The sequence below is a fragment of the Hydra vulgaris genome, chromosome 01 (assembly GCF_038396675.1).
Source record: "Hydra vulgaris chromosome 01, alternate assembly HydraT2T_AEP".
In the NCBI taxonomy this organism is placed as follows: Eukaryota; Metazoa; Cnidaria; class Hydrozoa; order Anthoathecata; family Hydridae; genus Hydra; species Hydra vulgaris.
The window spans coordinates 11,834,011-11,855,933 of record NC_088920.1 but is presented as its reverse complement, the minus strand read 5'-3'; the positions used below and the strand labels follow the sequence as shown (position 1 = coordinate 11,855,933).

At 27.7% G+C, this 21,923-nt stretch overlaps 1 protein-coding gene and 1 non-coding gene across 5 annotated transcripts in view; both read right to left on the bottom strand.

The window, feature by feature from the left end:
- The window catches only part of LOC124810515 (astacin), a 69,951-nt gene that overhangs the window by 21,216 nt on the left and 26,812 nt on the right, over positions 1–21,923 (bottom strand). Inside the window, exons 1-3 of one of the 4 annotated variants that reach the window (XM_065787391.1) lie at positions 16,478–16,495; positions 15,512–15,604; positions 7,213–7,353 (exon numbers count right to left, since the gene is read on the bottom strand). In XM_065787391.1, the coding sequence (XP_065643463.1) occupies positions 7,213–7,353; positions 15,512–15,554 (184 nt within the window). In that variant the 5' untranslated portion in view covers positions 15,555–15,604; positions 16,478–16,495. Of the gene's footprint in view, positions 1–7,212; positions 7,354–15,511; positions 15,659–16,477; positions 16,496–21,923 lie in introns of those variants that run through there. The other 3 variants (XM_065787390.1, XM_065787392.1, XM_065787393.1) reach the window with 3 other exon arrangements.
- trnal-caa (transfer RNA leucine (anticodon CAA)) lies at positions 9,799–9,909 on the bottom strand. The gene is made up of 2 exons: positions 9,872–9,909; positions 9,799–9,844 (listed from the first exon to the last, which is right to left on the bottom strand). It is a non-coding gene; the product is annotated as a tRNA-Leu (tRNA).

Genomic DNA, 21,923 nt, shown 5'->3' with positions numbered 1-21,923 from the left:
AACGTGTTTTTGATACTATTAACAGAGATCTTCTAATAAAGAAATTAAGTAGCTACAAAGTTAGAGGTAAAGTGGATTAAAAACTATTTGTTTGAAAGAAATCAAGTGGTAAAGAGTGATGACGAATAATCTAATATTTAAGAGTTTGAGATTGGAGTGTCTCAGGGGTCTGTTTTGGGCCCCTTACTCTTTATTATATACATGAACAATATAACAATGTAATCAAATATGTAAAAATCGACTTATTTGCTGATGATACATTAATTTATATCCAAAGTGCTAACTACGATGATGCAATCGTGAAACTAAATGAAGATCTCAAAGCTAGTACATTGTGGTTAAATGACAATAAATTAAAACTGAACACAAAGAAATCAATGGTAATATTAGTAAAAAGTTTAGTGATTAAAAAAAGAAATATATTATTGAATGAGTCATATGAATCAGTTACCTTGGATAATGAGAAAATAAAGTTTTCTGAATGTGTCAAATATTTGGGCATTCAAGTTGATAAAAAATTAAAATTTACTGAACATATCAAATATACTGCTAAGAAAATATTTAAAAAGTTGGGTTACTTATCAAGAATAGGTAGAAATCTAACCTAGTGGACTAAAAAAGTAGTTTATAATACAATAGTGGCTCCTAATAATAAATATTGTGCCTCATTCTTTTCAAATGCAAATGAAGGTGATATTAAAATACTTCTGAATTTACTGAATAAAGCTGAGACTTTTTCTAAAATATGATTAGTATTCACAGTAAAGAAATGTTGGAGAAAATTGGATGATTATCAGTCAAGCAGAAAATCATATTTAAGGTTTTGAATTTTGTTCATGAGGTAATAACTAATCAAAATAATAAAATATATATGAATATGTTCAGAAAAAACAGTGAATTACATAAATTAAAAGTTAAAAACAGTGAATTACATAAATACAATACCAGAAACACAGACAATTTTCATATGGAAGTACAAAACAATAGAAGTGGACAGAAATCAATTTTCTTTAATGGATTCAAACTGTATAATTCATTACCTGAAGAGACTAAAAATATAAGAAACAAAAGTTTCAAATAAAGTGCGATAAAATTTATCAAAAACTTTTGATAGATTTTTAAATTAAAAAAAAAAAGAAGTAAACATTAGCATTAAATTGCTATCTTAAACAAGACAAGAAGAACAACAACAAAATGACCATTTCACCTACAGGTTAAGGTTATTTACATTACGCTAAAACTTTTTTTCAATTAAATCATCTAAACAGTCTACTAAAATAGTTTATGCAGAAAACACCAAGTAGTTATTGATTGTTGCAAAAAACATTACTGCAATTGTGAAACTTTTTTTAAGATAAAAAAAACGGATAATTAAATAAAACTTGTTCTGTTTTTAAATAATTTATTTAAATTAATTTTATTATATTTATATTAAATTTATAATTAAATAATCATAAATTTAAATTAATTTTATTAAATCAAATTTAAATTAAAAAAAAATTCAAAACGCTCAATTTAAAATTTTTTTTTTTACTGCTAAAATTTTGTAACTAGGTCAAAGAAAAGAAAGTTCTTTTTAATAAATTTAATTCAAGTTACTTTAAAATGTTTGCTTTACATTCAACTATTTTGTTTGCTCATTTATAGTTTCAAATCAAAAAATTTATTTCATCCCATTACAAAAGTGCTAATGTACGAAAATGTGCTTAATGCACTTATAACTATATAAATGCATTGTTGGATAAACCATAATTTCAGCCTGTATGCAAAATTAATCAAGAAAATTTTTTAAGTAAACTTTATATAACAAATTTATGAAAAGACAATTTTTTTAATTTTGAAATTCCAAAAGTTTTTTTATTTATCAATAACTTTTTAGATTATCATAGAATGAACATAAATTAACTCTAAATTATAAACTTTAAAGAAATGATTAACTTGCAGAAATTTTGTTAAAGTCAAAATGTTATTGAGTAAACAAAACTCAATATTAACCAGTGGCAGCTCATCAATAGGGGCCATAGGGGCCCGGCCCCACCTAGATTTATTTGAAATAAAGTATTTGTTAATGTAAATATGTATTTATATATATGTAAATATGCAACTAATAGCCTAAACTATTTGCAGACAGGTTTTATAAAAGTAAATAGTTCTAAGTTCTAATTTTAAATTATTTTATTTTATCAGTAATATGTTTATTTTCAATTTATATAAAGTATTGTAGCGTTGTTTTAATTCATTGCCAATAATGGCTGGGCCGATTTTTATTGGCCCTATTATAATTTTTGATGCGCACAGAATTTATTGTGCTTTCAGGTGGGACAAAAAAGCGCACCGCAGGGCCTCATTGAACTGGCCCGAGAAGAAAAGAAGTTTAAAAACATCATTAAGCTGAAAAAATTTAATCCACCATTTTTAATTCTTGACTTAAAGAGTGACGAATTTACTGCTGCAAAAAGCCAGAAGTTTTGTTGACTCAATAAGGTACAGTAATATTAGGAAACTTTATAACATTAAATGTAAACATTTATTTGTAAAAATAATGTTGTAAACATCATACATTTGTTAATATTGCAATTTTACTGTGAATATACAGTGTTAATATTACAATATTAACTGTGTTAATATTGGTTTCTTCACCTGGATATGTAGATATAAAATTTACCTATGTAACAGAAATTACTTGTATAAATGTTGGTTTTACATAAACATTTAAAGAGATAGGTAAAAAGAAAATTAATTTTTATTAATTTTCTAAAACTAGATTTTCTAGGACAAGTCATTTTATTTTATAATTATAACAGGAATAATAATGGTAAAAAGAATAAAATTATAAGTTTAAAAATTCTGCAGAAATTAAACAGTTTAGAAAATTGATTTTAAAACATCATGAAAAAGTTTTGCATTTCTTTTATAATCAACAATCTTGTACATTTTATTTTATTATTTATTATTTTAACTTTTGTTAGTGAACTAAATTTTTCAGGCATATATTGTTTTATTTTTTAAAAATTTATAATGCTTGTTTTTTTTTTTACAGGGAAAAAACAGTGACTCAGCCATATTAATGAGAATCTTGATTTGTGTATTAATCGAACAAATGTATCACAAGTGTACGACAATTTTAGCAAGTTTATATATTGACACAAAAAAGCTTAGTTATTTCTACAAATATAATACGAGCTACAAACTGTTTGTACTTTTTGTTCTATTCTCAATGAGGGATTGCTGAAGCTTATTTTTTCCAAATAGCTTATGTATTATATTCTGCTATAATGAATCAGCCATTGAAAATTGTTTACATTATTTGGTGGCAGTTGAGTTATTTTACCTTTTAAGTTGCCAAATAAATTGACGCTGAACCAGAGCCAATTTCAACCATGATGATAAGCATTAATCACAAGTTTTAAATAATTTTTTATCAGCAAAAAAATGCAACTGGGTTAACAAGAAATATTTTAAATTAAGTCAATATTATTATTAGTTTGATACAACAAAGGTACAAACAACTAAAACAACAGAAGATATAAAGAAAATTTTTTTTCAATCACAAAAACTGTACCACTGGTGGTACTGTTACATTTCTTAATACAGCTTCAATAATTGATACTTCCAAAAAGGCACTAATTAAAAAAATATACAAAGTTTAAAATGTTTGACATTTACCATTACCGTAGAAATAAAATAATCAGAATATTTTATTAAAATGTTTTTTTTGGGGTTAAAGCTGAAGCTAATTAACTAAAACTATATAAATATTTAAGTACTGTTATGTATGCTTACAAACAAATGTTATGACTGACATTATAAATGTTGTATTAAAGGATTATGGATTTAATTAAGTAAAATATGTGTATTATGAAAAAAATATTTAAAAAACATGTTTAAAAATTTTTTAATGTTGTAAAAGTATCTTTTTGTTTTTGTTGACCCTTTTGCCATTCTCAGAAAACTTTATGTGAACCTATCAGAGAATTAAATGTATATGTAGTGTTACATTCTTTATTATTTTATCGATTGGTAATTAAGAAGCCCTTCTTGGCTAAACTACTGTTGATAAAGTTTGCTTTTAAATCATGCCAAAGTCTTAGTTACAATATAGCATAATATTATCTTATTTATCAATAATTTAGGTTCATTAATAAGATAAATTAACATGAACAAAATTGACAGTTTATTGGCTAAACGTTTCTCATCATTGGGATTCGAAAACCAATCCGAAAAATTTAAATTTTAATATACAACATTATCCTTGAAATCATATATAAAATATTAAAATAACCAATACTAAGTGAAGTTAAGTTGATGTCGGAATTAACCATTTTGTTGAAAATGCTGTTTTTAGTGATATCAGCACAATTAATGCCCTATCCCAATTTTGCATGAAAATAACCTGGTTGAAACATTTTTTGAAGTATCAAAGTTGATAGAGATTGCCTTGGTAACGCCTGTGTCTACAGCTGATGCTGAACGGTGTTTTATTACTTTAAAAAGAGTTAAGACACTTTTGAACTATTAGGGCAGTTTTTAGTCAGTTTTTGCTGGTTTTTACTTAAGTTTAAAAGATTCAATGTCATTGAATACTTTATTTTGAACGTATGCTAACCCTTAACTCTCTCAACTAATCAAAAAATGCTAGCATCCTAACAAACACCAAAGCATCAATTATGCTGACAGCAAGTTATTGCAATATTGTTTGATTAATATTTCCTGGCCCCACCAAAATGTATTGTCACTGGCCATCACTGTACGCAACAAAACCTCATAATATGGCTTGTATATGGGTATAAACATAGTTTGCTATTTATTTATATGCTGGCATACAATATCCTTAAATATTTATGCAAATTTAAGTAGGGTAGAATATTAACACCTAAGGATTAAATATTTTTAACCAAAGACGGTTTATCTGTAAAAAATTTATGATTTAATTTATACAAACTAGGGGTGTACCGGATTGGAAGTTTTGAATTCCAGCCGGAACCGGATTTGCCAGAATTGTTGAAAAATTTCGGCCGGATCGAGATTTATATTTATGTAGTTTTTTACCTTCAAGATTGAAAGTGAAAGCATGCATATATATATATATATATATATATATATATATATATATATATATATATATATATATATATATATATATATATATATATATATATGAAATATTTAGTGTATCAGGCATCCTATACTTTTTAACTATTTAAAAGTTTAGAAACATTAAAAATGAGACTATTGTCAGAGACAGGTGACATTTTTGATGAAAAAAGAGCTTTTTGTTGCCAAAAACTGGAAAGCAACTCTTTTGGTACCACAATATTCCTAAACTTTTAGAAATCTTTACAGAAGTGATTACTGCAAATAAAATTAGGCAAAGCTACAGATATGCAGTCTAAAATGATTTTATTTTATGCTTGTTACGCTTTTGTGTGGAGACTTGCTCAAAGTGGAGACTTTTTAATATAAACATAAAGAATGTTTATAGGCTCTGGTGCATACATTGACTGTCTTATAGCCTGCTGCTATATGGGAGTGCTGCTACATATATTATCGTATAGCCTGTTGCTTCAAAGGAGTGCTACTACATCCATTATCTTATGGCCTGCTCCTACAAGGTGGTGTTGCTACATCGACTATATTATAGCCTGCAAGGAAGTGCTGCTATATTGCGGAATTTGGCATAGGGCAGCAGTATTTTTTCATTTTATTATTTCAGTTAAAATGTTAAAAAACTTTCCACTAACAAGAGCCCAACAAGCGAAAAAATACAATTATTTTAGAGCGATTAACTGTAGCTTTACCTAAAATTCATTGCATTTGTTAAGAATTTTTTATTTTTTACCTAGGTTTACCCATAGTTCTTTATTGACCTGTATGACAATGATTTTTTGATTTAATTTACACAGTTTGTGTCACGTCTTAAACTAATAAAGTAAAAAATAAATTTAAACGTTCCGGCCTGAAATACTATAATTCTGGCTGGAACCGGAATGACCTAAAGGTCACAAATTCCGGCAAGGAACGGAATTCCGGTACATCCCTAATACAAACAGACATCCAAAATAAAAATCTCTGCCACTAGGAGATTAAAAAACTTCAGAGAAAACTTAAGAGCAAAGAATACTAAAGAAAATAAATGAATTAAAAACAATAAGAAAATTCATAGTTGCTAAAACAAATTTCAATAAAAAAGTTTCATAAATTAAAAAAGTATAAATCTATATATGAATGCCATGAAGTAGATATAAAATAAAATGAATCAACAGCTTTAATTTATACATAAGTAATCAGGAAAACCTATTGGAAAAGCTTTTTTAAAATCAATTAAAGTACTGTCAACGCTACCAATTAAATGTGTGATTGCTTTCTATTACAGAACAGATGCTGTCTACATAATGCCATAGAGATAAAATAATGGAGTGGAAAAATGGAAAGAGAAGCTGAGTAAATAATGACAATGCTTTCAATAAATCTTTAGATTTCAAGAGAGGAAATGACTTTTGCTACATTTTGAAAGTTGAGGTTAAAAAAATTACTTTCCTAAACAAAATATATGCAGACTAAATTATTTAAAACATCATCAGCTATGATAGTGAGATAATTTTTATGTACCACATTCATCTTAATATCATTTTCATGTATTAAAACAAATAATTAGATGATTGTACTTTCATGACAATCATCTAATTATTTATTTTGCTGTCTTCAACTACAACCAAAATATAGGTGCATAAGTGAAAAGATTTTATAAGATTCATAAGTGAAAAGAATTTACTCTTTATTTAAATTCCAAGAATGTGATTGTATAATAAGAATCCAAGCAGCTAAATTTGAAAAGTATACTGCAGGATAAACAATCAATCAGTTGGAATTTGCAATGAAATATGTTTTCAAATATCAAAAACTCATCAAAAACCCACTAAAAACCAAATTTAAAACCCTATTATACATAACACAAAACAACAACAAACACAAAAAATTTTTATTTTTTAGCTTATTAATTTTTATTCAATTTAAATAATATTAAACATCTTTTGTAAAAAAAACAAAAATAATTATTTATATTATAACAAAAAACAAAAACCAAAAAAACAAAAAAAGATATCTTTGTATTAAAGCTATAAAACTAATTTGAAAGTTTTTAAAAGACTTAAATAAATTATACTTACGTCTAATAATAAAATTAACACTTAATTAACTTATATTTATGCTTACTCATGATGCGAAAATTTCCTGGGATAAACTGATATGGTACAATTCCACCAGGCCATTTGCTAGATTGATCAACAATAACTGAACGTTTTTGTCGATTTAAAAATTTTTTGAATGAATTTTCTTTTAATGCAAAGAGTTCAGCTGTAATGAGAAAAGTATTTTTGATATGAATGATAAATAAGAATAGTTACCAATTATTATTGTTTATAGATTATTTATTTATGGTGTCAAAAAATATTATTTACAATACTAAAAAAAGAAAAATATTTTATTATATAACTAATGATAAACTTCATAAAATTAATAAAAACTACACAAGTTGGTTGTGGACCCATTGGACAGCTTTTTATTTATTTTTTATTTGTATTTAGCTCTCAAACCTTTTTTTCACATTATTATTATTACTATTTAATTTTTTTAAATTTTTTTCTCTCAAACTTTAGGGGCCCACTACAAACTAGTCAAATGTAGTTTAGGTTGCAAATTTGATTTTTGCAAAAAATTGAATTGTATGATATTATGGACTAATGAACATATCGAACTGACCAATGAAGAGAAAAAATTGTTTGGTGTACAATTTTTGGTTTATTTTTTTTTACTGTCTTAAACAAGAAAAAAAAATTTATTAAATGAATTTTGTTATCAATAATAGATTATAAATTATTAAATCAAAAAATGTTTTATTAAATATAAACAGGATCAGATTTTTCAGTTAGATGACTAGATGTAGAGTCATCTAACCATAAAAATTTTAAGCTATTATTCTTGCGTCAAATGCTGGTAAATCTCATGCAAACCTTCAAATTCTTTTAAAGATAATTAATGCTCAACAATTTCAAGTTTTACTTAAAAGTAAATATTATGCTGCTTTTTACTTCTAAACATTAATAAATATTATAAATATTACTAAATAAATATTATGCTGCTAAGATTTACTTTTAAGTAGAAATAGTTTATTCAAGACACAGAGTAGAAATGCTTTAGTTTATATTGCGACTATTAAAAGTCTGAGAGAAATGGGAAGTTGAAGTTTCTATAAGGAAGTTTTTTTAAAAAATGGATCTAAAAAATGTTTTTTGCAAATATAAAAAAATGTTATACAACCGCTACTTGATGTAGCAAGAGAAAAGAATGTATTTGATATAATTCATTCACCAGAGCTTTGTTTGCTGATGAAGATTGTGACAGTGATTTAAAATGTTGTGTAAGGAACCTGTTATCAGTGTCTGGGTAAGTAATCATACAATAATTTGGCATGGATATAATGGAGGTGGTTTGGATGGTAAAAAATGTTAAAAAAAAATGCCAAAGCTTCTGCTTCCCAATATAACTTTTTAACTTTAATATTAACCTTCATTAGTCAATAAGTACTTTGGGATTAAACTTCATGAAGGTTAAAAAGATACCAGTGTAAATTAAGAAATTGTATGTTAAGAAATTGAAGGTCAATTTGAATACGCAAAATTTTTAGAAAAAAAATTGTTGAATATATTGTTGAATTAAACATGAAAGCAAGTCTGGGTAGATTCTTGACTTCTGAATCTAAAGTGAAACACGAAGAGCTTCTGAGAAGAATAGTAAAAAATACTCAATGATTAGAGTTTAAATACATTAATTTAAATAAATCAATAATAAAAAAATCTCAAAATTTGTGAAAGCTTATATTGTAATGTATTTTTTTCATATTATACTAAGTCTTGTTTATTATGTTTTGCGTATTACATGATAAATAATATATTATTCATATTATTTTGATATTTTATAAATCTATCTTGATATATCATAATTCTAAAATGTTAATATTCACATGTAAAGCACCTTGTAAACACCAATATATATTTTTTTTAATATCATATTGCAATATTTCTCTAAAATATTAGAAAAAGTTCATAAAGTTGCTCAAATTCACTAAAAGTTGATTTTCTTGTCAAGATGTACACCAAACAATTTGTTTTCTATGTGTTAACAGTTAATCATTAACATCATGTAATAAAATTTTTGAAGTAATCAAACCTTTAGACTAAACGCACTACATTTGACTAGACAACAGTCGCGTAGACTACTCTTTTTTGTTTTTGTTTTTTTGTTTGCTTTTATAATGGTTGTTCTAAATATAAAATTATTTTTTTGAACCTCTCTAGTATAAAAACAAACATTTATTAAAAAACCCGCTGAGCTGAGAAGCAGTGGGGATTTAACTTGACACTTAGCGTCAACACAACCGCTTACCACTACCGCCGGGACATTAAATGCCAAACGGTTTAAAATTTTAAAGTTCTAATATAGACCACCTCAATTCTTGATAAAACTTAGTGGGGTTGGTTTATATTTATGAAAAAACTTTTCTCATAAACATTGCTTTTCTGAAAAGAAATGTTTTCATTAAATAAGAGTTATGTTTATTTGAAATTGAAAATTCTCCCGTTTATTTTTTTATCATTCTTTTTCCAGTTCCTGAGATAAATGTTAAGGTGGTAGTATATACAAAATATAATATGTATATACAGCATATGTTTTTTATAGGAGTGAATAAAAAATATTATACTTAAAACTTTATTATTAACAAAAACACTTTCCAAAAACATTTGTCAGATGTGGGATTTGAACCCACGCCCACATTCGTGGACCAGAATGCTCCTATTTCTTAGGAAGGATAATCCTTGAGTCTGGCGCCTTAGACCGCTCGGCCAACCTGACATATCACTAAGGGGAAACTTTAATATATATATATTTATTTAAAATATTTAAATAATGTTGTTATGTATACCCGTCCAAAAGCTTCGTCATTTTTTATTGCTTATACTTAATAAATCCTTATTATCTAAACTCTAAATTAATATTAAAGCTTAAAAGATTACTCTTAGAATGCTTAAAATCTTTTTTAAAAAAACCATTATTACTGTTTTCAGTTAAAAAATTAAAACAGTAATTTCCTTTGTCACTATTTTTCATTTCAATCAGTCTTCCACAAATTTAAGTAGAAAGAAATAATAGTAAATAGAAAAAGCTGAGTAACGTCATCATCTGAAGGCGACTGTGACAACGCTTCTTTTTTTTTAAGAAAAATCGAATGGCAAAGATTTTATATGTTCTGTGAAACATATTCAACGATTTATGTAGGGAATTTAACTTCAGTAAATTGATGTCCGAGAAATGCCTTACTTAGTTTAGAAAAAAAAAACCCAACTTAAAGAGAAATCTTTGAGTTTCAATGAGCGAAGTGAAGACGTTATTGCTCAAAGTTCGATGACTTAGCTCTAAAACTCAGTTTTATGGTTCTGAGGCCGGCTGATTGTCAGGTTTCCCGAACTCTGTGGTAGCTCTCAGAGAGGCTGATTCCATCAACAGCTGAAAAATATTAAAGTATTAACAGTGTCATGTTGCGCATGGGTGGTGCCCCTGTTTGTACTTTTGGTGTGTATTGCGGAGGCCACATTTGGAGCCCTTTGTTACGGCTTAGGGTTTATTAGTAGTAATGAGGCAATTGCTTGGGCTATTAAACAGTGTTCTGAGTACTATCTATGCTTTGAGCCAAGTTCTTCAATCTAATTTAAAAATAAAAAAAGTACCAAAAACTATAAAACAAAAAAAGCCATCATCATCACCAAGTTCTCTGAACCCATCATTCACTAATATTCGTGGTCTTCGAAATAGAAGTGGTTGTCTTCTTTTAATTCGTAAAGACTCCAATAGTCACATGCTTGGCCTGGGCATTTACATTCGTAAGAATTCACCCATTTGTCGTAAAACTAAGTTTGAATCCACAGACTATTCTTTCATGTGTTTTCGTTAAGCACCACTTTACTCTATTGCCTTTCTCTTTGTTCTACATCGCTCTCCTTCATCTCAAGACTGCGCTCTTTTTGGTGTTATTTCTGATCATATTGACTAAACCCTCTCTCTTTATCCATCAGCTAACATAGTTGTTGTCGGTGACTTTAATGCTCACCACTCTGAATGGCTTGGCTCTAGTGTCAGTGATTCTGCAGGCATTAAAGCCCACAACTTTTGCCTTTCTCATTCCTTAACAAATAGTCAACTTTCCAACTCGCTTTCCTGACAACCCGAATTATTTACCTTTTCTACTCGACTTAGGTCTTGTTTCTGATCCTAGTCAGTGCTCAGTTTCTCCACATTCACCCTTAGGTGCTTCTGATCACAGTTTGATCTCTCTAAAACTAGTATCTCATTTTTCTTCATCACTTGAATCCCCCTATTATTGTACCTCTTACAATTACCTTAAAGCTGACTGGGATTCTTTTCATGATTTTCTTCGTGATGGCCCTTGGGTAGAAATCTTTCGTCTTCCTGTCGACAAATGTGCTTCTTACTTAACTTCGTGGATTCAGGCTGGCATTGAATCTTTTGTTCCCTCTCGACGATTACAGGCCAAGCCTAACTCTCCTTCATGATTTTCTCACACTGTGCTGCTGCGATTATCAATCGAAACCGTTACTTCCATATCTATCAGCAAAACAATTCTTCAGAAAACACATGTCTGTTTATTACTGCTAGAAACAATTGTAAAAAAGTTTTGTCTAATGCCAAAGCCCGCTATTCTCAAGTCATATAATCTCGTATCTCATCTCAAAAATTAGGGAGTTTGACTTCTGGAGAATCTTTAATAGTATTAATAATAAGGGCAAATCTTTAATTCCACCTCTCTTGTATGGCTCAGACTTTGTCACCCCACCTAAAGACAAAGCTTGATTGTTTGCTAAAAACTTTTCATTAATATCATCTCTTGATTCCACTAGTTGCGGTTCTACTTGATATTGCCAACAAACAGGTTGATTCATTGCTTGACATTTGTATCACTCCAGCTTCTGTATCTAAAGTGATTTCCTGCTTTGGCTCTTCTACAGCTCGTGCCCGGACAACATACCTGTTATTGTCTTGCAGAAGTGCTCTCCGGTGCTGTCGCCTATACTCTCAAAACTATTAAACAAGTACTTATCAGAGTCTTGTTTTCCAGCCTGCTGGAAAGCGGCATTTGTTATCCCTATCTTCACAAATTCTGGAGAGCGATCTGATTCGTCTAACTAACGTCCCATTAGTCTTCTTCCTATCTTAGCAAGGCTGAATCTTTAATTAATAAAGACTTAATTCTCATCTTGAATCTAATAACTTAGTTTCCGATCATCAATATGTATTTCGTTTCTTCTCTACAGCTGATTTGCTAACAGGAATAACTGATAGGTTTTATCGTGCGTTAAATATAGGTGGAGAGGTTAAGGCCATCGCTCTTAACATTTCAAAAGCTTTTGATAAAGTTTGACATGCTGTTCATTAACGATCTTCCAGATATTCTCAAATCTAAGGTGGCATTGTTTGCTGATAATACTACCATTTATTCTTGTCTTGGTTAGAAACCAACACTCTCTGATTGCTTGGAGAGGGCATTTGAGCTCGAAAAGGATCTCACTTCTGCTACAGCATGGGGCTCACAGTGGCTGGTGAACTTCAATACAGATAAAACTCAATTTTTTTTAGCCAATCGTTATCGCAATAAGTTAGATCTTCCTATATTTATGAACGGTGATGTACTCGATAAGACATCTAACTTTCATCTTCTAAGATTAACTCTTACTTTTGACCTATCTTGGAAAACATATATAAAATCAGTTGCAAAATTAGCATCTGCTAAGGTTGCATCTCTTTATCAAGCTCGACACTTTATTCCTTTGGATTCTATTCTCTATCTCTAAAAATCTCAACTCCGTTCTTGTATGGAATACTGTTGCTATATCTGGGGCGGATCTTCTAATGATGCCATTTCTCTTTTAGACAGGGTGCAAAAACGCATTATAAACTTAGTTGGACATGCTCTCGCAGCCAACCTCCAACCATTATCACATCGTCGTAATGTTACTTCTCTTTCTCATTTCTACAAATACTATAATAGGCACTGCTCTAAAGAGCTAGCGTCTTTTGTGCCATCTACTAAATTTCATTCTCGTGTTACTCGTCATTCAATTAAGTCTCATCCTTTTTCTGTGACTGCTCTTAAGTGCTCAAAAAACGCTTATTCGTCTAGTTTTTTTCCTCGAACATCAGCTCTTTGGAATTCGCTTCCTTCATCTTGCTTTCCTGATTCATATAATTTGAAATGCTTTAAGTCGGCCGTCAATCGTGATCGTGCTCTACAATCTTCATCTTTTCTCTTCCAGTAACTTCCAACTTTAATTAGTGGTTGCATGCAGCCTTGTTTTAAAAAAAAAGTTTTGTTTTTTTATAGTGCTGTAGCAAGTGGGTCGAAGGCCGCCTCCTTTACTCCTTCGCCGCCTTACTTAATAACTCAAAAATACTAATAGTTATAGATATATAATAGTTAAAATAACAATTATATATCTATAACTACCCAGTGGGCATGCGTCGTCCGAGAAACGGACGTCTAACGTCTAAGGGACGTTCGGACGACGCGTTCCTACTGGGTAGTTATAGATATATAATAGTTATTTTAACGCAAAATGTAATTTTGCAAAAATGTTGGCAAAAAAATATCTATAAATGAATACGTTCCTACTGGATATTGACCTAATAAATGAAAAGTTAGTATTCAGAGTTTTTAATTATTTAAGAATGCCTCCAAGCTGCAGAAAAGCCTAAAAATCAAACTTTATATTATTCTTAATTCTTGAAAAAAAAAGTTCAAAAAATAAGAATAAAAAATATTAATATAATAAATAAACCATACACACAAACACACACACACACACACACACACACACACACACACACACACACACCGACAAACACACACGCACGTACACACACATACAAAACAAACGCACAAACAAACACACACACAAACAAACACACACATAGCGCTAATTGGGCGTTACTAATTGGGTAAATTGTATTAATATACTAAAGTTTAGAGCTTGCACAACGTCTAAAAATTAGAACAAAAACAATTCTGTTTTTGTTTTAATTTTTACAGTTTCAAAAACTGTTGGCTCCAGTGTTGCCACAACATGGCTAGTTCTATATAAAAAATTGTTCACCTTCATACAAAAATGTATTTCATTCTGTTAAAAAAAAATTTGTTTTGAATTTTTTATTATTAGTTTATTTCTCAGAAAGTAGCTGAAACAATACAGAAGTTTTACATTAAGTGGAGTAAGTAGTCGAATAGATAAAAAAGGGATAAGTGGAGTATGACATATTTGGCATTTTATGCAATGGCAAAGGCATTACATAAAAGGCATTACATAAAGAGATGATTTAAGTTATCAAATGGAAGTTTAACATTTGCGCGAAGTAAAACCCAGCGGATAATTAGCAAGTTGATCAAAATGTATACATTGAATATGAACTGGTCTTGATTGAATATACTTGGTCTTATTGCCCCCGCTCCCCCTCCCTTTAATTTGTTTTTTGTTTTTTTTGCGATTATTTTTCTTTTAACTTCTTCCTATGCCTTGTATAAAAATATTTTGTCTGTCACAAGGAAAAAAAACATTTGAACTTATTTAAAAAAAAAAAATTTATTACCAATTTTAAATATTTGAAGCGCATAATAATGTCTTAAATTGAAGAAAAGTTTGCTTGAAGAAATTGAAAAAATTAATTGGTTATTGATGTTTTTTTGTTCAAAAGTTAATTACAAATGAAAGTGATGTTGAGTATTGTTTAAAAAGAAATGCTTTTAACTATTTGCTAAATGGGACTCTTATTTTTACTTACTCATTTGTTGAAATTTTATTTATTTTGTTTAGTTATGGATTAACTCTCAAAGTCTTTTTGAGGTTGTATTTATTTCAGTATCACCAATGCGTAGAAAAGTTTTAAATTTGAAGTGAAACGCAAAACCTTTAGTTGAACCTTAATTAGCTACCGTAAATTAAGGTTTAATCAAAAAGAAGAAATAATATTTTCAGTTAAATATCTGATTGAAAAAACATCTCTACCATATATACGCTTGAAGTTAGACCCATTTGAGTTCCACCACCAACTCTTTTTCAATTTTATTGTGAATTCATTTTCCACCAGATAAGCGACATTGATAAAAAAAAAAAAAAAGGCGTAAACTTTCAAGTTAAATGCTCTTCTGCGATGCTCAGTGAGTACTATCTAGTGGGCATGGGACGTATTTTAAACGTCTTTTAAACGTTTTGAACGCTTTTGGAACGTTTTAGACGTTCGAAAGACGTTTTTTTAGGTCCGTGCCCACTGGGTTAGTTGTACAGTGCTTTTAATTACCTTTTGGAGCACCTTAAAAGCCACAAAAAATAAAAATTTTCTTCAAAAGTAAAAAAATCTAAATAATAAATAATAATCTAAATGTAACTCTTACAAGCAAAACATCCGACAATTATAAAGAATGCAATTGAAATCATTTCTTCTCTTTTTTACAACCACCGTTAGATCGGTTAGAAACAATTTTGTACTGTTATATAGTTAAAAAAAGTCTTTTTAATTTCCAAGTTCACCAAAGTTAAATCTAATCATTTAAATACATTATTACGTTAATTAACATGTAAAACCTCCATAAAGTCAAATATTTTTTCTAAGAAAGTAATTTGGGTGTCGATAGATTTAACGACAGCTTTTTTAGTGTTTTAGACATGTACATTTGAATCTTTGGTGCGTTTGGTACGTTTATGCGAATATCAAATGAGGATGTTTATACAGAAAATTTTAGTGATTGCAACATAAAACTACTCCAAATTCTTCACCTAATAAATATGTGTTAAGATTTACATGGTCAAACTTTCAAAGTATAATCAGACAAAACTTAAATCTATCAACAAATATAAAAATCAGTTTAGATTGGTAGAAATAGAAATTTTAGTTTTTTTAATTTTTATAATATCATTTTCCTTACATTTGGAGTTGGGAAATGAAAATATTTTGGGTTCATCTAAGTCTCCAGACTCCAATCGAGTCAAATTTTTTGTACAGCATTTTAATTTAATATTACCATAAGCATACCAAAAACGAAGTTTACTTCTTGTTATCTTAGTCACTAAAAAAGTTGTCGTAAGCTAAACCTAACCAAACGTCTTATGAATTTTTTTTAATATCAAACGTGACAGAAAAAAAAAATTATTTCTTATATTATGTAACCGTTCTTTAAAAAAAGATTAAGGTATACGATGTACAAAATAATAAGTAAAACACGCATTTATTTATGAAAAAAACATACCGTGAATGCATTCTTTAAGACTTAATTTCGGTTATTTTTATAATTTGTAATCAGTTAAACTATATTACATAACATATAAACATATATTACAATCAAAAATATTTAAATAAATACCTTTTTGTAATTGACTTAGTTCTTCTTAAAATAAACCATTATAAAATTTTTTTGTTTGAGTATATAACTTACGAATGTTAATTATACCTATAGATATAATTATATCTAATAATTATATTTGTTATTGTTTCGCTAAGTTGTTGTAATAATACATTTTTATTACCTTTATTATCACTAATATTACTGTTATTATTTTTATAACTTTTACTTTTAATAACATATATATATATATATATATATATATATATATATATATATATATATATATATATATATATATATATATATATATATATATGTTTTAGTTGCTATATTTATCATGATATTAGTGGAGATTCTGTTGCAGTAATAGCTTTTTTGTTCTGCACTTTTTTTTTAATACGCAAGAAGTTTATTCATTTATCATTAAATAATAGCAGATACTTCGCTAAGCCTGGTCAGATTAGAATTTAGAAACGTGTTATGTTGATCTGATATGTAGGTGAAAAGTTCGGAAACTTAATTCGTCAAACTCTTTATAAAATACATGCGCATATATATATATATATATATATATATATATATATATATATATATATATATATATATATATATATATATATATATATATATATATATATATATATATATATATACATATATATGTTATTTATGTTTTTTGTAACATGCTTTCAAATTTGTTTTTCACTATTTTTTAAACAATAGATATACTGCGTTTAAATTTTGGGGCTAAATCTTTACTTGACAAAGTTAGATTTTGATGAATCGTATCGACTATTGATTTCGCTTTCTTTTTGTCAATAAATTTTGACTTTGACTCAATAAATCTTGACTTTCCAACACTTGTTTTGTCTTCTTATATTGTTTTACGACAAAATAATAATTAAAAAAATTGTATAAGTGTAAACGCATAATTTATTCAAGTAAAACTGTTATAATTAATTAACAATTGATTTTAGAAATTGACATGCTTTTGAAAATTTCTATGCAAAACTCTTTTGTCTAAAAAGACCTCTTTACTGTTAAGCACCATTTTACGACAAACCAATATCAAAATCATAAACATATGTATGTATGATTTTGCACTTTTGTTACAGCATCAGAGCTGTGTGCTTAACTAGACAACCAATAATTGTCTAGTTTAGCACACAACCCTTGTGTGTCTAAACTAGAAAATCACTTCGGCATAGACATTCAACATTTGCAATTACACATACTGCTCAACAATAAATGTCAAATCTTGTGTTACATCCTTTTGATTTATAAAAATCATTTTCATATTTACTGTTAATAGTTAAAAGAATGACAAGTCAGCCATTTGGTATATTGGGGACTAACATGGTAAATATGTTAGTTGTTAATTTTTTGCAAGTTAAGCAAAAAAAAAAAAAAAAGTAAAAAAAAAAACACGCTGATTTTAAAATACAAGTAAATATTTTCTACAAACATTTTTATCTTTAAAAATAAAAAGAATAAAAAAATTATCTTTCCTTAAATTTAATGAATGATCTGAAGTTTAATATTTAAAAAAATAGTAATAAAAATTAATTCATGATTTTATAACATTAAAAATGGGGGAAGTCTGGATAGTTTACCACATTTTAAAGCTCCATAAAATAAACTTTTTTTAATTAATTTTTATCTTCTGATTTGCTATTAAATCTTTTAAAATTACTTGCATGTTTATTGCACAGTAAGCTTGCACACCAAAAGCACTGTCAAAAAAAGTTTCATTTCTCAATGAATTACTATAAATTTTTATAACTGAAGTTTTTATGATGAATGGAATGTTCTTATTATTTAATGAATGTTATATAATGTAATTAAATAAATATATACATTATGAAGAATAAATCAGAATATACATGCAGAACAAATGTAACTATTGTTAAAATATTGCTTCTGAATTAATTTATTCTTTTTCGTAATTTTCACGGAAAACCAAAAATTAGCAAATGAAGATAATTTTTTGATTTTAAATGGAAATCAAGACTTACAAAACCATGTTAAACAATTAATTTCTGGAATAAATTTTTTTTAATAAATTGAGAAATTAAAAATGCAAATAATAAAGTTGGAAACTGATATTAGTGATTTAAATTCTAAAAAAAAATTAAATAATATTTATTAAATAAGATTTATTCTTCATAATTTAAATAAATTATGAAGAATAAATCAGAATATACATACAGAACAAAAGTAACTATTGTTAAAATATTGCTTCTGAATAAATTGGTTAAAACGTTTTTACCACTGGTAACTAATTTTTCAAGCTTTTTTTTTTTTGTAATTATTAAGGTGATCTTAGAAGTCTATTAAAAAAGACTTACGACAAACAAAAGCAGAAAATTTTAGTTGTGTTCCATAGATCTTTTGTTTATTTGCAAAAACATTGCTTTAAAGTTTTTTTTCGCAAAAATATTGCTTTTCAGTTTTATGCGAAATCATTTAACTAAAAAGCAATATTTTTGCAAAACAGACTATTTTTTTCTGTCACTTTTTAATATTTTCTGCAACTTCGGGTAAAGTTTTATTTAAAGCATCGCATACTTCTTAAGCTTTGTTTTGGTCGAATGAGGAATCTCTTCAGACAAGGCAAAGGCTTTGTCTGAAGAGTTTACGAATCACAAACAAACTAATCTTGATTTAAAACATTAGGCATTTTATCAGCCATTACAAAAAAAAAAAAAAAAAAAATGCGGGTGTTTTTACTTCTTTAAATCATTTGAATCCTTTTCAAAATTTCAAAAAAAGTTTGAGAGAAATCATTGAGAGAAACATGGGAAAGATAAGCATTCTTTTTTTCCTTTTATCATTAATCCAAGTTTTCAGTATTTCATATTAATAAAACTATTTTGATAAAGTTAATGTTTTCTTCATTTGCTTTACTGCAAAACGTATGAAACATTGACGTGCTTGACTACAAGTAAGATTTAACAATATTGTGATCATATTGTTATTAAAAATTTTTTACGTTCTGCGTTAATTTTCTTTTCTCTGTTTACCTTTTTAAAAATACAAGCAATATAGTTTGCGCATTTTAAAAAGAAAATGTTGTGCAAGTTTTTAATTTCATCTGCCTTTCTTTTGATACCATCTTTTGAGTTGAAGACAAGTAAAAAAAGCAATGAAAACTTAAATGGAAATTGTTTCCTAAGCATGAAACAAAATAAGTACTATTCCACTGCAACCAAAGTTTTATGCATTGCTTTTTGCATACCCGAGAGATTCCCAAGAGAATGCTTCAAAAAATCATCTTGACACAACTGGGTTTTTTACTTCCAAACAAGTTTCCAACGAATCTATTATTTTGGGTTTTTCTAACCTGATAAAAAACATCACTGCCCGATCACAAATCAAAGAATTGTTGAATGATTATCTGGATTCTCAATTTCCACCAAAATCAACTGATGTGAAAAAGTTATTTTAAGCAACTGGAAATGAACTAACCAATGAAAGAAACAGACTGTTATCAGAAAACCTCAAAAAAACCTTGTTTTGTAGAGAAAACATTAAATATAATATTAATTAAGGTCATCAATTTATGCATTAATACTTAACTTTGTAAACATGTTCATGTTGTAAACATCTTCATGTTCATGTTCATTTTGTAAACATCTATTCAAACACAAACACCAAATGTAAATTTGCATTTTTCGATAACATCTTCTCATGAAAAATATATTGTTCAACCAAAATTTCATTATTAATTTCGTTAAAATATTTGTCTAAATGTTGGTTTCAATATTGAAGAAGTATACCTAAAATTTTGATTAATGTGATACCCAAAAAAAAAAAAAGTTAATTTTGAAAAAAAAAAGTTAATAAATTAGGCTTATTATTTGGCCGTGGCGCAGTGGTTAGAGCGTTTGCTTTATAAGCAGGAGATCCAGGTTCGAAACGAGCTCTGGACAAATTTCCGTGTCACGGTAATAAAGGAGGCGTGAACTTCCTGATTAAATGCACTTCCGCGGTGTTCTGTGACAAGACCGTAAGGACTTCTTGGGGCACCTAAAAAAAAACAAAAAAAAACACAGATTAAAAAAACTTTTAATTTAACATTTAAACATTAAGTTTCAATAATTTAGCATTATGTTTACCAAATGAATACTATCTTCCCGTAACAACGCCAATGCAACCGATATACAAATAAAACATCTGTAAAAAGTTTGCGAAACGATTACTTTATAAAAAATTATGCAAAAGAGCTGAAATTTTGACATTTTGTTCTTCATATTAATTAAGTTCATTTGAGCGAAGGTTTTTGTAATTTTATCTTATTAATCTTATTTAGGTTTGCCCTAGTTTATTAGTTTTTTATGTACCATTTCTAAATTAATATTTTATTCTCATTTATTTTCTCTCAAATAAATTTCAGTATTATGTTTATAATCTTTCAAATTTTATGTTAAAATGGCTGGTAAGTTTCAAGAAATCATTTCACAAAAATTTGCTTCTTTTTAATTTTGAATTGGGTAAAAGACAAAGACTTTCAAGTAAAAAAAAAATTAATTCCTGTTTTAAGAATTAAATTTTACTATAGTTTCAACGAAATTTCTTTATATTTCTTAGGATCTCTCCTTAATTTGGTTTCAATGTTTTTAGGCGGTCAGTAATTTTAAGCGTGTTTACAACGCTTTTAAAATCAAGTTGCTATCAAGAATTAAAATAAAACTAATTTCAATATTTTTTTAAGGATGTTCTGCTATAAAAATAACTGACTATGATATACATTAAAAGACGAAAGGAGGCTAATAAAAGAAAAAAAAATGAATCAAAAATAAACAAATTATAGTTTTCAGGATTGAATGATATATAAATGCACTATTTTAACTTAGTTGTGTTACTTTAAATGAGTTAATTAAACTGAATTTTACATATTGTAAGTAAATAAATTAATGGTTAACGCAAACAATAAGATTTTTGTGAGGGAATTGATTCACAGATTTGTTTTAAATCAAGTTTAAAGTTTGAGGTCTTTAGTTTTAGACAACTTTTAAGGTCATCAAATTTCAACATCATTGAGATAAGATCTCAAGTTACTTCTGATATGATATTCATGTTGCTAAATTAATCTGCTTACAATAATATATAGACCCCAAAACTGTCAAGAGTTCCAATGACGTCAGCTTAATTTGGTTATAACCATATGGAAGACTAGTCCATGTTTCATTCATAATTTGATATTCTTTTTGAAAATTTGAAAATTCTTATTCTTGAAAAACTTATGATCTAAAGCAAATGTTTTTTTTCTTTTTAAGTTTTGCTTCAATAAAATCAAAAAAGTATATAATTTAGACGGGCTGACGCGCCACACAATCTAGATAAAAGAGTCGCGGGTTGCCAACCCCTAGTGTATACAGTTCTTTTATGTACAGCATCAAACAATCTTTTTTTAATTTAAAAAATAGTAAAGAATTATTTAAAGTCAGCATTGTCTTCCGAC